Below are 15,400 nucleotides of genomic sequence, written 5' to 3'. Positions count from 1 at the left end.
AAGAAAATGTAATATTTTAATTAATGCCGCGAGGGTTTTGCTCCCCTCCAAAAATTGTTTGGAGGAAACTTTTGGCATTTGGAGGTAGCAAGACAGAAGCAACCCTGGGAATATTTGAATCTCCCAGAGAGTACAGCTGGGATACTTTTGTTTCCTGTGATGCTACTGCAAGAGAGACTTTTGGCAATGCCAGTTTGCACGCCATCAGTGCAATGTTTATTACCCTTTACAGCTCCTTGGGAAGTAATTTCTAGTCCTACTCAGTTAAGGATGAGCAGCATTGCAACTGCGGCACTTACAGCTTACTGTTTCCAGTTTGATTGTACGTAACAGCCCTAATACTACAGGAGGATTCCAGTTTTGGTAAGCAACAGCCATGATCATAAAAATATAAAATAACATGGAATCCCCTTATAATCATTAATGGGAGACAACAGGTGGATTCATGAATTGGGTGGGAAGAGGAGAGCAATGTAAATGGTTCACATAACGAAGGAGCACAGCAGCTGCCTCACCACTGTCAAGCATTTCAGAAGCGTTTTCATGTAGATAAGTTTTAGGCCAAACAATGTGACATTTTAGCCAGGTAGAGAGATAAGTGCAAAATCTGGAAGCAGTTGGAACTGAGCATATTTCAGTTGCTTTAAGGTCATTTTGCTCCTGGGATTTCAGTGTTTCCTTACAAATAAGCAGCCAATCCTTCATCAAGAGTGCATTTCTGTCAAGTTGCAAAATCCCTATTTATGGACATGTTATGGACCTGAAGGGCAGGAGTTGGTAAGGGTGGTGAGCAGAGTTAACTCCCTTACACATAAATAATCCTGCAAGGAATCTGTAGCAAAAGAGGGGAAAACCCAGCAACATTAATGTGTTTTTTCCTCCCCTGTCAGAAATGTCTGATATTAAATTTCTGAATCTGAAGCTTCAACACCCTAGTAAAATGGTTGCACCGGGGCTGTCAGTCCGCTTTCTCTCTGCATAAATGGCTGGTGACTTTTATTTTTCTTCCTCTTGTAGCCTGGTGTAGTGATTATATTAAGTCCAGATTTTTCACAGAGTTCTTAAACCCTGGGTACGATGAGGAATTTAGAAATTAATTTCTGTTATGTAAGGTGACTTTTATAAATCATTCTGAACTTCCAAGGCCTAGTGGCAACTAATTTTACTGAGCTATGATTTTCAGGAAATATATTTGTGTATGTGACATCTTACATAGACTAATGTGGAGCATATTGAACATATTTAGAAGAAAGGGGGTTAGAGTTGGGAGATCTCCGTTTCATCCTTCTTGAACCTGAACTTTTGATAATGAATACAAGGCGAGAGTCATTTACCTTTGATACAGACAATCTCTGAATATCGTGTAGTCAGTGTGAAGCATAATAAAGCTTGTAACATGTTAATCAGGAATGTAAAGTGTTTTGACTAAGTAGAAGGAAAAAAACAACTGACATTTTGAGATAATTTGTTGTGTGTGGAAAGGATTTGTGTGAAGGCAAGGCTAAATATGGGGTTATATTAAGTTAAAGTTACTGTGATATAAAAGCAAGTGAAATAAGGTTAAATTAAATTAATATAGTGCCCATGTGTGCTGCGGAGTCATATACACCACATATAGCTGAGTAAAAGTCAGTAGTTAGCTGGTGTGGTGTGAAGATTTAAGTGGCATTTAACTGGCTTTTGGGAACTCTTTTAGCGAAAGTGATGCCATGATATCCATTCCTCACTCTGTTTCTGCTTCTCAGAGACAAAGAATTAAGAAAATTGTTTGGTTTTAGAGATGACTGATTTTAGGAGTGAAGATGATTTGCCTGCATTGTGTTAGTCTTTTGTGTGCAAGCACTACTCCTCTACAACAGCTTTTTGAGTACAGATCCTTAAAAGGATGAATCTAACAGCTATAATGACTGTCACAAAGGCAGCAGACAGGCAACAAATAGTTTAGAAATACTTTCAAAATGTACTTAAACATAAAAACTTCAGCTTACCACAATGTTGTTATTTTCACATTTTGCATTTTATAACAGCTTTAACATGGGAGAAAAGCCCCAGTAGGTGGCAAAATCATGGCTCATTTGACCATCATATCCTCTTTGGATTTGTTGAAACCATGATTTCATCCTCACCCTTTGAAAGGAATTTGTAAAGTGAAGCTGGTGGACTAACCAGTGGGTCTCATCTGAGGCTGACCACTAATCATGGATTCTTCTCTTTGTACAAATGAGAAATAACGGATTGCATCTTGGATTAAGAGATCCATCACAGCAGTTATATCAGTAGGTAGGACTTGTGCTCTACCACAACCTTTCCCAATGATCTGGGCTATCCCACAGAAATTTACCTTTGTCTCTCCAGTCTCTAAGCAATTAAGGGGCGACAAACTGCTCCATGCCGCCTCTTGCTGTTCTGCCGGCATCCCAGCCCAGGTGCCAGGGGACTTTCTGCTTGTGCAGGCAGATGGAGGCTGCTGCAGCGGAACCGAACCGCCTGGGACTGTGCTCAGCCACGGCCCTCGCTGCCACTCTGGAGAGGAGCCGCTTGCGTTTCTCTGCCAGGTTTGCTGCCAGCTGCTAGTAGCACTGTGATAAACAGGGGGAATGATTTGGCCACTTGCCTGTGTTTAGTTAACAGTGACGGAGTGTTTTCTGTTCTTACCCGCTGACCATGCAAGACAAAATGAGTCCTGGTATTCACACTGGTGCACCTACTCGATGGTAATGCAGAGATGGCTCCTGCCACCTGCAGCTGGCTGTTTTGAAAGGAAAGACACGTCGGCCCTTTCCATCCTAGTCACTGCATCCTCTGCAATGAGTACAGAGCTTGTATGACTTTGAGCTTGCCCTTACTAGCACGCTCAGCATTCATCTCAGAGAGTTTTCTCAGAGCACTTACTGATATAAAATTACCTAGTAATACAATTACGCTGCCTCCTCCCCTCGGCAATAAATGGTACCAAGAGGGGGTACACTCTAGAGTGCCAAAGACGAAGACATTTTTCAGAAAGGCGAAATCAAATTATTGGTGAGGAAAACAGACGGAAAATGATGCTATCGCTATTGCAATATCAGTCCAATACAATATTGGTAAGCTTTGTGTTTAATCAGTAACACCAAATGCCCAAGCGTTCAGCTAAAACCAGCATTGGGTTTTAGGGAATAGTTAGGAGCCAGGCGGTTTATTATGAGCAAGATGACTGGTTTCCAAAGACTGCTGCTCACTATTCACGTTGGGCAAGGATATCTACTGGAACTACAAATGAGCATAATTAGGACTATTGCTCGGAATAGAATAATAATACTAGATCAGCAGATGGGAGAATGGAGTCAGGTACATTTATCCAAGGCACTGTAGGGAATTAATATCATATTAATGAATGTAAACGAAGTAACACATTCTGAGGATCTCAAGTCCAACATTAAAGAGGATGCAGATGGGAAGTGATTTAGTTTATCCCTCATTGTGTTGTTAATTGTTGTTATTGTAGATAATTATAATGAACTCATCCTCACTGCATCTAGGCAGACTATCCACAGGATTGTGGATAAACAGGAATGGTATACAAACAATTTTACATTGCCACAAAATGGTGCTAGGTACTTTAGTGTCTACGGTTTTTTGACATTCACATGATCAAAAATGGCAATTTCCTGAAATATAATTTGTTGCAGGGAACTTTGCACCAGTGTAGTGTGGAAAATTCTCATTGACAAGTGTGTCATTTCACTGTCACTATCCAAGTCCCAGGATCTGGACTAATTTCAGAACAGAGAAATGTAATTATAGACTTTTTATATTCATGTTTCTGCTTAAGAAAGTGCTGCAGCATCACTTCTAAGTCTGCTCTTCTTAGAGAGAGGATGATGTCCATATGGTCAAGAGTGCTCTGTGCCAGGACTCTGCAGCTGGGATCACATTTTTCCGAAGCGCTTGGTTGCTGCTTAGGTGCTGTGGGGACCAGAATTTCATCCACTCTGATGCTTGTGACTGGTTTTCCAAGGAGCTGTTGTTGCTGGACATTAGGAACTGTGGTAGTTGGCTGCTTGAGATCTGGAAGACATATGGTTATTGTAGTTATCAAAGTAAGTTGCATCATGGCTCTCAGTTAAGCCAGCATTCACTTGCAAGCTGGATTTAGGAGGACTTTCTCCTGATATGCAGGTGCAGTTTGTAGCCAAAATTCCCATGAGAGATGGGACTCATAGTGCCTTTGAATACATAAATGTGCTCCTTAAGCAAGCTGAAAGTGTCAAATTTAGCTCAGCTTGGGGGATAAACATAGCTGTGTTAAGCACACAATTGCTTTACGTTTAAATCCATTATTTTCTCCCTGTTTTTCCCATCTGGTTTTCAGGAAATGTAGGGGTTTCGAGCAGCTGAGCTGAAAAGAGCCACACAGTTGAAGGAGAGCAGCTAATGCATTTAGCGCAAGGAAGATATTCAGTCTCAAATTGTATAGGAAGTGTGGATCTTCCCCAGTGGAGCTTGTAACAGACAGATCAGGAATGTAATAAACATGGGAAAGTGCCAGAGAGAAAAAATATGGATGGCATGTGAAATTAGGAGCTTGGCCCAGAGGTAACTTTTGTGCTTTGATACATCTATCACATCAGAGCTGCAGATTTACTGTCTGTCATCTTGTGTGTAAGTGCTCTGTTGAAAGCAGAATAGGTGACAAACAAAAGAAGTTAACCCCAACACTGCATTGGACTCCTGCCCCTGTGCAATGCATCTGGGGGTAAAAGAGGAATTATTTCTGCATGATGATAAAAGTAAGATTGAGATAAATGTTCCTCTAATGCAAGGGGCATTTGTGTTTTTAAAAATACGAAAAGCCATTTCCCACACAAGGAGCAAGCAAATATTTGAAAATAAGGGAGAGGGATTGGGAGTCTTGCACTGCATCATCATGAGCTTGATTTTTGAGCTGACGTTAACAGATCCTAAACTCTTCTTCACCAAGAGAATTAGCAGAGTATTATTTTGAAATGTGTAGTTTGTATTTAACACAGAGAAGCTGTTGACAGGATACAGGGAGACAGACCCTCTCCTTCACTGAAAGTGTGTATTCCCTGCATTTTGCATTCCAAAGTATTTAGTTAATACCGCTGTATTGCCTGTCCTGTTTATGTGACATCCAGGGACTTGACAGTTTATCTTCTGAAAACAGGTGTTTCAGCATAAACATTCAAATGAGCTTGGGAAAATCTGCAAGAAGGTAAAAACCCACCTTTTAATTAGTTGAGAAATCAAAAGCATGTGGCTTACTTGTGATGTGGGTTTGAAAACCAGCTGAGATGATATGAAAGAGAAGTACATCAGACATCAAATGCCATCTTATGCTGAAAAGCTGCTATGCCAACCTTGGGATATTAAATACCCTAATTTCAAAAATTTGTCAACCAACATAATTTCTGTTCTAAGTGTATTTAAATATCTTCAGAGACTTGGAAGAGGGTGTTAGTTCTACACTGAATAGCACTGATGTTTCTGCACACATGCATGCTACAGAGATGCTCAGTAATGTTACTTGTCAGGAAGAAGGTGACATTGTGGGAAAGGAGTGGAGGAGATGGATGTGTTCTTACGGCAACTTCTTAGATGCATATTAAAAAAAAAAGATTGTACTCTGTTCAGAGTAAGGACTTTAAATAAGTCAAGCAATCCACTAATTTCAGTGTAGAGAGAGTTCACATGTACAGGAAACTTATTTCAAATTTCAAATAGAAAAAAATTCAATATAAGTAATAAAAAAAGTTGAGAGTGGGCTGATTCTGAAATTTCTTATGCTAGAGAATCTAAAACTTTGGCTAAAGAGTCAGGAATTGTGTTCAGTCTCAGTCCTTAGCTTTGTCCTAGGATTATGTGAATGGATTCCTGGCTTTACTTCCCCAAATAATCCATCCATTAATTTTAGATTTAAAAAGGAAAAAGTACATTTTAAAGAATTTTGGTTGGGGTTTTTTTTTTATGTTTCAAGGGGTATCAAAGTGAAATATTTTGCATTTTCCAATATTTTAATTGATGGAAAGAGCTTGCAAAATTTATTCATTGGTTTTGGTCCCACAGAAGCTGTGTTTATCATAAAAATGAACAATTTCCCAGAAGCAATTATGGGTAGAGTTGGTAGATACATAACAGCTAGAGCGCAAAAGAGTAGAAACAAAGCAGGGAGGTGCAAACCTATGTTCCTGCTGCTTTTGACAGTTCCCACTTTAAAGCTCTTGGAATGTCATTGTTGAAGGTGACACATATGCCTGGACCGGTGAAGGATGCTGTAAAAGCACAGTAACAAATTTTAAGGGATTTTCTAACTCCACCGCAGAAATCATTAACACCGTCTTGGCTAGCTTCTTTAAGGATTTGATATATCCACCAGTCAATAGGTATAAGGTGAAATCCAAAGTCAGTGGTTTGATTGATTTCTTACTGCTCTATCCCCTTGCTGAAGGGATACGCTGTCTCAGAGATCAGTTTCTGTGGTGCATATGAAGAGATGAATTGCACCAAGAAAGCCAAATCTATTGAGGAGAAAAAAGAGGCACCAAAAAAATTTCTTATGGTAAATCAGTCAATGCAACTGCCATTGAAATCCTTGTAATGATGCAAGGGATGTTATTTTAATGGCTCATTGGAAGCCACACAATTTTTGATCCTCAGTCAAAGCATACTGTTGTTTTCTGGACTTCTTTGGCCAAAAATAATGTCAAAGCAGACTGCACTGTCTGCTTTGTCCTTGGGCTCTTTCATTGGGCACATCTCTTGGTGTCTCCTGACACTCCCTCACAGGATTTAAAAGCATCCTTTGCCTGGAGGCACTGCCCCTCTGCTCTTCCGTGCTGCAGCCTGGCACTCTTCAGAGACCAAACAGTTGCCATGTTTATCTTGGCTCCATTTAGAAAGGTCCAAATTGCTTGGAAAGCAACAGAGACACACTTTTGAAATGTCAAATTCTTGTATTTGAACAGATTGCTTATTATATTATGCTCCTGGGGGTGAAGAAGTCAAAGTCTGGATCATTGAAAAAATGAACCAGCAGCATCTGTTGCAACCTCCAGACATACTTAGCAACATGCACCTGAGTAGTGAAATGTTTTAAATGAGCACTTGGCTTTATTTTCAGAGACATGCCCACTGAATATGACACAGTACACCCAAAGCTCCAAAAAATCACTGATGTGCTGCCACTTAAGAAGCAAGAGAACATAAACCAACTGGATGTTGTGCTTTCTGGAAAATGAACTGTACAGCCTTGGCACAGTCTGTGGATGTAGGCATTTAATCTGGAAACAATAGAAATGCACTCAGCTGCATTCAAACCTGTCAGCAGTTATGTGCACAGTCGACAGAGCTCTTTGGAAGGGGTGTTCAGTGCACTTCAGATGATAATGTGGTTACATGAGCAGGATCAGTGCAGGGCCCTTTCTTAGCATCTCTTCTCATCGCCTTCCCTCCCACAGGCCTTGTGCTTTTTTCCATTCCTAAACATATGGCCAGTCACAGATAGTGTAAATACCTAGAAGGAAATTTGTCCAACAGCTTCTAAACCTGTTTGTGCATATTTCGCATCAAATCTAATTAGTAAATATTTATAAGCACTTTGAATATTTGACATGACGGTTTATTTAAAAATTTCGTTTCAAATCTATCAGGTAATATTACCAGCTTTCTGACCCCTCTCCTTTCTCTCACCTTTGTTTTCTTTCTACAAGTGTTTTGGGGGAATTTTCTATTCATTTTTACAGAATTACTTCTCCATTTTATTTCTTTTAATCTGTTTCTCCTCAAAATGATAATCTAAGCAATGCAGTATTTCTCTCCATGATATATGTGTATATGTGATGTAGAGTAAATACAAAGAACCAAGAGCTTCAAGGAAACATAAGGAGAGGCTCCGTGCAGCGTTCCTACAGCTTTCATTTGCACGGCAAATTTAATGCTACCCAGAAATGCCAGATTTACTGCCGAGTACACAACTTCTGCATTGCTCACAGACAGGAGGTGAGATTCAGCAGATTTGTGCCGTGCAGTTAATCTGTGAACGCACTGAGAGCACGCAGAGGCTTTCTGGTGCTATGATAGCCCCAGTCACAGATGCTGGACGTTCATGTTCGTTGGTTCCAGAAGTCTTGGATTTGTGTGGAATCCCTCAAATTCCAGTGGAGCAGATTTATAAGAGACAATATACCATGGACAGAGCCCTTGAGAAATGGTGGCTTTAATATATAACCATCATCCTGTGTTTGCCCTCCTTTTATTTGGCAAAAAAAAATATCTGTATTGATAAGATGCATTAAGCTCCATTTTTTTCTAGAAAAAGGTCTGTAGATTAAATCATTCTGGGACAGATATGTGGTTATATATTCAAAGGGAAACTCCTCTGTGATTCTAGCTTTTCTGATCACAAGTCTGACCCTAAAGCTTTAGTATAGGCTATCATAACAACTAGTTGTAGACAGGATAGCAGTAAAAACTGTGAAACTTGGAATTATCTCTGCTTAGAATACCTATTGATGGGTTGTGGTTCCTGTCCTGCTCTTTACAGATGTTATTTGGAAGCAATTATTAGAGTGAATTTAATTAAATGTCCTAAATGGTGACATATGGAGTGATTTTCATGAATAATGCACTTGTACAGGTTGTTTTGTATTTGTGTCTCATGCACCATCCTGTGGGTCTGTGGCCCCGTTTCCAGTAATAACTGTGCAGTGAATAATGTACAACAATTACAACCAAAACAACCTGCAAGCTGATTGACAAACTCATCCCACTTCGAAATTCCTGAAGCCCAAAAGATTGCTTCAGTGCACTGAAACACGTTTGCAAGTATTATTGGCCTCAGCAGGACTTAAACATGAACTCAAGTGTGTTCCTCAATCTGGGACTGGGAAAGCAGAAGGCTCAGAAGCAATTTTAAGGGAGATGGAGGATATTTGTAATTGCATATAAAGTGGTTTGATCCTCTTAGTTTCTGAACCGTTGGCCCCAATTCAGTTTCTGGTGAAAGCTCATCTGCACTGAGGGGTTCAGCAAATCTCAGACCTGCTCACTATATGTTGCAGCAGTGAGGCCAGACTTCTCTCTGTGCCATCCAACATGCACCTGCAATGCTGGCATTTCAGAGGTAGGCTCCCATGGATGAAGAAGTTCCTTTTCAATCCTTGACTGTGATTGCTTTTGAAATAGTTATTTTTTTCATTAACTAGCCAAGATAGGTTGCTGGTCTTACTTTTTCTCATTTCATTTAACTTTTTACTCAGACTGTATCCCTCTGACCTGAAACAGCTCTTTTCTGAAGAAATCTGGGTGGTTTTGAACAGATGTGGAGACATGACAGAATTCATTTAGAACATAATCAACAGATAATAATAGGGTACTCAGAGAAATTGCAGTGAATGACAAGTACCATCAGCCTTTTCAAACCAGCAAAATTAGACATTTTTAACTCCACATGCACAACAGTGTTAGAAGAAGCAGGAAATGACTAATTTGGAACCCTTTTATTATGTTCTAGTTTTTAAAAAATTACATTGTAACATTCTGAAGCATTATCCTGATCCTTCTCTGCTCACTGTCTCTATAGGAAATAAAATACTGTTCCATGTGTTATTTGAAGCAGACTGGCTCCCTTGTGTACTTAGTTGTATCCTTCATCTTCCTCGCTGAGGCTTGACGGCGCTTAGCTTGTCAGGATGAGACCCCAGCATCCCTCATGTATGATTTGCGGTTTTCATTACTGTAAAGATCCATCTGTTTTATGAAACTCATATTCCTTAGACTCCTATAATGTGGTAGTTAATCGGAGTACTCAGGAAGGTTTGGGTTATTGACATTGCCTGTGTCTGTTTCTGCAACGCTGCTGAGAGGACTGAGCTGGATTTCATGTCTCCAGCCACGAGTTTCTTGTTGCGGTGGGAGGGAGGACCCCCACTTGCAGCCCACTGCCTGGCCAGGCTTGCAACCAGGATGGTTCCCCCCAGAAATGTATTTACACCGGGAGGGCCATAAAGTGCCTGGTTTGGGGGTTGAACCCGGCTGGCAGAAGCAGTGGTGAAGTGGGGACTGGCCCTTTGTACCCCAAGACACAGTGGCCATCTGCCCCTCTGTCTCCTGGCAGAGTCACCAGGAGTCCTCAGGGCTCTGATCTTCAAAAACCTTGGTGTAACAAAAAATAACTGGAAATGCGTTCTGCTTCTCCTTCACCTCTTCCTCCTGACTCTTCCACGTCTCGCTAACCCTTGCCGTTGGGCTGCAGCCTTCTGTCCTATGCAAAAGCGAGCCCCACCACTGTCACAGCACTCCTTTGTGCAGGGTATGCAGGATCTCAGATGCTTCCAAATGTGTGAAATATAGGCAATTTATACAGCACTGGCATACACATCAATATAGCTTGCATGCCGCTTGTAAATCTTCTTGGCTTCCTTGAGTTTTTTACTGTGCGTCATGACTTGCAATTCAGTATTTTATATGCAGGTAGGTCATTTCTGCATGCATCATCAAAGCTACATGATACAAGCCAGGGTCAGGAGAAGCTTGGCTGTCAGTCTCCTGCTAATCTCAGTTTTTAGTAAAGATACCTTCAATAACCTGTGCTTGCAAAGGGAAAGACACTGACATTAGGAGAGTCACTGAGTGGCTGTGTTCTCACCGTCAGAATGAACAGGATTTTCTATGCTGACTGTGAGCATTAAGGAAGCCAGAACAAAGATGACAAATGCTTTTGTGAAAGCAATCATCAGAAGACACAGCAGGTTCAGTGATCATTGAGGCTTGTCTTAACACATGAGCAATGTCTCCTGAGAGCAGTAAGCTGCTCTCCTGCCTGGCTGCAGATTGGCTGGAGGGCACTTTTAAATTTTATTTTATTTTATTTTATTTATTTTATTTTATTTTTTTTTTTTCTTTATCTTTGGTAGATTGTGTTGCTGCTTGTGTCTACTTAAAAATTGGAGTAAATAATTTTGAACAGAAAAACCATTCGTAGTCTCTGCAAATATACAGAACCAGTAAAAACATTAGGCTTGGAGATGTGAATAAAGTTGGGTCTTGATGGAGTTTGCCAGCTGGGAGCCTGCCATTTACAGTTGCTTTAGAAGCACTTTCCTAGTTGCTAACTAAACTGCTTTCCTTAAAGAAAGCAGAAGAGGAAAAATAATCTGAGCTAATACATGCTAGTTGTTCAGATGATGTGGAAATAGTGACGAGAATTACCTAAAATGTGCTGGCTAAGAGATAAGCTTGTGAACTTTGCAAACAGTACATAAAGAATGGTATTAAAACAACAGAGTTCTCACCCTTGTTTTTCTTAAACCTGCTGGGCTAATTATGTGTCTCCATTACCTGTGGCAGCTAGGTATTTAATTCCCAGCCTACTCCTATTTTCAGATCTATCTATATTTGCTGTCCTTCACAATTCCTGCAGTTATTTCCAGGCTGATATTTTTGTTTGGGCATCTATCCTCTCAGTGAACAGGCAAGCTTTCTATTTATTGAAATTAATCTTGGTATGGTGAAGATTAAAGCATGGAATTGATTAGAGAGGAGTGCTCTGAATCCATAAAGTACAATCTGTCTTCCATTTACATTTCAGACCTTACTTCATCCCATATTTGATAACATTCACTTTACAAACCCTATCTCCACAAACTACTTAGGTACTAGATTTACATGCAAATGTACAATTATTTTCCACCTGAACCCTGAGGACACCTTAAATCTTAGTGCACTAAATTGGTATGTTTATAGGAGTCTCAGTGCCCCCGTTTCTGCAATGGGTCATGCACCTGCTCTACCAGAGATAAACACCTGCTTGTTGTTTTATTATGTCTCCTTTTAATGAATATTTGAAATTCCTGCTGATCTCCATTTATGAACACCCCAATTAGAACATGCGGTCTGATTACAGCACTCAAGGAGGAAAAAGGAAACCCAGATTTCAACCTTTTTGATAGATAAGAGCGTGTAAACATACAAGCTTGGAGCTTGGAGTATACACCTTGGAGTATATACTTGGAGCTTGGAGTATACTCCACCTTGGACCTTGTATGGTAAGGTCTCATCACTAAAATACAGGCTATTCCCCAGCTCTCCTCCTCAGCCCCTTCTCCTAAACACCTATCAGAAATGGCATCTCCCCATTTCTGTGAGAACGCTCTAAGCTCAGCCCTGAAGGGATTTCTGGTTCCCTGCGACCATTGAATTTTTCTGTGCTGAGTGAAACAGCTCTTCATAGCCCTCAGCATACAGGACAGCATAGTAAGCAAAGTTGGGACACACGCACACATTAGAAGCAACCTCAAACCTACGACAAAGTCATTAAACCAACTGATTTAAAAAATATTCATTATCAAGAGCATATCAGTTCTGAAAGGGAAAAACTGTCCAAAGAAATTTAGCCACCTCTAATAACATCGTAGTTTAGACAGTGCTGTTCTACCTAATTAATGAATGTTTGCACAGTGCTTTGAGATCTTTACCTAACGAGGAAGGCTAATATGTTGCTATGTGTAAATGTTAGAATTAATAATTTAGAAAATACAAAAGTACAAAGCCAGGTTACTCTTATCGTTTCATCAAAGTCAGGTTTAACTATCTTCTTTTTTTGGCTGCTTGCTTAATTAGATAAGCTGCTGAATTTAATTAATTCATCAAACCTAATTTGAAAAGATCTCTCAAGCCAGTAAGAGCTTGTCTTATGCTTATTATTTCTATTTGTTGCATCGAGTCTTTAATATCACCATTTTGTTAGGTTATTAATGGTAGCCTTAATTGTGTTCTAATTTACTACATTTACACAGATGGTGGCATTTTCCTCATTTTTTAAGTGTCAGCATGTAAAAATCAATCACAATTTAATTTAAGGCAGTGAAATTGCTCTTCTAGCCCTCTGTCAAGTCAGCTACATACTACCTCTTTTCCCATAAGTGTAATTTGGGTTTGCAAGGTGAAATTATTTCATAGGAAATCATGTTGAGTTTCTGAAGTCCCATTTCCCGGAGAAGTGTTATGACAAAAATTATCCTCTGGATGCTCTTTTGGGACTGTTTAAGCAAATTGTTAGGTAATAAATTTGAAACTGAAATTTGTATTACAACTATAGAATTCATTTGAACACATCTGTGTGTGATGCTACAGCTTGTCATAGCAGACTGAAACTCCTTGAAAGTTACTAAAGAAAGAATTACTAGTGAAGAATCTAAATTGTAAAATTGGCTGTAAATTCTAACCCCTTAGCAGGACCTTTGTTTGGCCACCTTTTCACATTCCTAGAAGATATGCCACACAGAGAGGAGAGGTCAAGCGATTGCTTAAAATCAGAATTTCCCTATAAATTATTTACTTGTTTTTCTGTAAAGCACGTTCTATTGTAACGTAAACTATGTTGCTGGTTAAACATTGCTAATTAATTCTGGAGTAGTTAATGTATATTTGTGAAAAGCTAGCTATGTCCTGGGTGAAATCAAGTGCTTTCTTACTACTCCAGCCAGTAGTTTTGCAGAAGTAACCTTGCTCACAATCGCTCTCTCCTGCTTTTTTTGTTTGTTTGTTTGAGGTGTGCTTTCAAGTGCACAATTAAGTAACTCATGTTTCTCTGTTCTCCCTTAGAACGATTATAGGAAGCTATCTATGCAATGCAAGGACTTTGTCGTGGGGGTGCTGGACCTGTGCAGAGACACCGAAGAAGTAGAGGCGATTCTCAATGGAGATGTGAACATACATCTGTGCCCTGAGCACCACCGGCCAAGTCTGAGCAGGATTAAACTTGCTATTAAATACGAGGTCAAAAAGGTAAGCTATTTCTTTGGGTCCCCGGTGGATACATCTTAACATCTAAATTATGCTTCCTTGATGTCACCTGGAAAAAAATAAACGAAAAATAGATTTTAGTGGGACCAGGAATGGTAGTGTTTTATGGCATGATTTGCATTTTCTCACATACTTTAGTGTGGAGAAGGATATTTGCAAGGGATGCATTACAGCAGGTATGGCATTTATTTTCAAGTGATAGACATGAATGTATAGATGGCACAAGGGACTGCCCATAGTGCACTGCTCTTATGCAGGTCATGACTATGAATCTGTGAAGACTTCATCAGGGACCAAAAGTTGTTACCATACCAAACTGAAGGTCCTCCTTCCTTCACTGTGATTTACATGAAGGTAAGGAATAAACCTAGAAGATGCTGTGGCATCTTTGGCCACAAATCATAAAAGCAGAGAATTTAATCCAGCTCCTCTCCATTCCCCAACCATCTGTCTTTCCTTCAAACTAGATCTTCTGCTTAGACCGAATAAATAGCTGAACTCTTCAGCCTAACTGAAGTCAGCAGGCCAAGTCTCCAGTCTCACCTGTCTGCTCTCAGATGCTTCCTGACCACTCAGCTCTGATTCACATCTCGTTTTAGTCTCCAAAGCCACTTGTAACCACCAAAAATGTTACCTTTTCTCTAATGTTACAGAAAGAACATACACAAAAAGTAGCAATTTTGTCTTAGTCAAGACCCTTTACCGCAGTGTGATGGAAAGTGGAATTTAAATTTTTAAAAAAATAAGTTTTGTAATTTTTATTGAGAATTAGATCAAAACCTCAAAAATCAATTTCTGATTAACTTGGAATTTTGATTCTTTTGAAAGCATGTGAAAATAGATAAACATTGATAGAAAGTTATAGATTCCCAGCTTCCACTCTCCTAAAGCTCCAGGTCCATATTCTAAGAGTTCAGATTTCCACCAAATCTACAAAACAGAAGGCAAATGTATATTTAAAAAAAAAAACATGAAGACTGAATGACTTTTAGAAGTATTTTAAACAAACATTCAGCTTTACAGAAGTATGTTCTTGAATGCAAAATATCATTCTGGCAAATCCTAGGCCTGGGTGGTCCCAGTTAATTGCTCCTACAATATGCATTGATGGAAACTGGGCTCCTGCTACAGGACTTGGAGAATGTTCCAAATTTTCAAGCTAACATCTGCTCTCTCTCAAACCCACCACCTGCTTCAGTTTGCCTCTTGCCTGTGTTGCTGTGCTGGCCAGAGAAGGTCTTTTCTTGTTATGAAAGCTATTAATTAAAGAGAATCTTAAAACTCTTATTTGAAATGAATTGCTTTCATGCAGGAGCACATGGTATGGAGCCAAATATTTCCTCCTAGGATGTTGTCTCTTGCATCGTTCCATCACCAAAACTAAGCATAACATCTCTGTTCACTCTTAGTTAGATGATGTTCAACAAGCTGGGTCAAGTTTAGTTATTGAAGCTGCTGCTTTGGTAACAGGAGGCCAAACTTGCTCTGGTGCTCTTTCAGAAAATGAACTCATCTAAAAGACATGGACAGCACCTCATCAAGGAATAGTCCTCAGTGACCTATGGTCTGAGAATTATCATGAAGTTGGTCAGAACCT

General features: G+C 39.8%; 1 protein-coding gene across 1 annotated transcript in view; it reads left to right on the top strand.

Annotated features, from left to right (window-relative positions):
* The window catches only part of TRPC7 (transient receptor potential cation channel subfamily C member 7), a 72,588-nt gene that overhangs the window by 9,662 nt on the left and 47,526 nt on the right, over positions 1–15,400 (top strand). The window contains exon 2 of the mRNA XM_072872556.1: positions 13,603–13,785. Within this exon, the coding sequence (XP_072728657.1) occupies positions 13,603–13,785 (183 nt within the window). The remainder of the gene's footprint in view (positions 1–13,602; positions 13,786–15,400) is intronic.

The sequence above is a fragment of the Ciconia boyciana genome, chromosome 9 (genome assembly GCF_034638445.1).
Source record: "Ciconia boyciana chromosome 9, ASM3463844v1, whole genome shotgun sequence".
Classification (NCBI taxonomy): Eukaryota; Metazoa; Chordata; class Aves; order Ciconiiformes; family Ciconiidae; genus Ciconia; species Ciconia boyciana.
The sequence above is the reverse complement of the archived record's forward strand: the minus strand, read 5'-3'. Positions and strand labels throughout refer to the sequence as shown.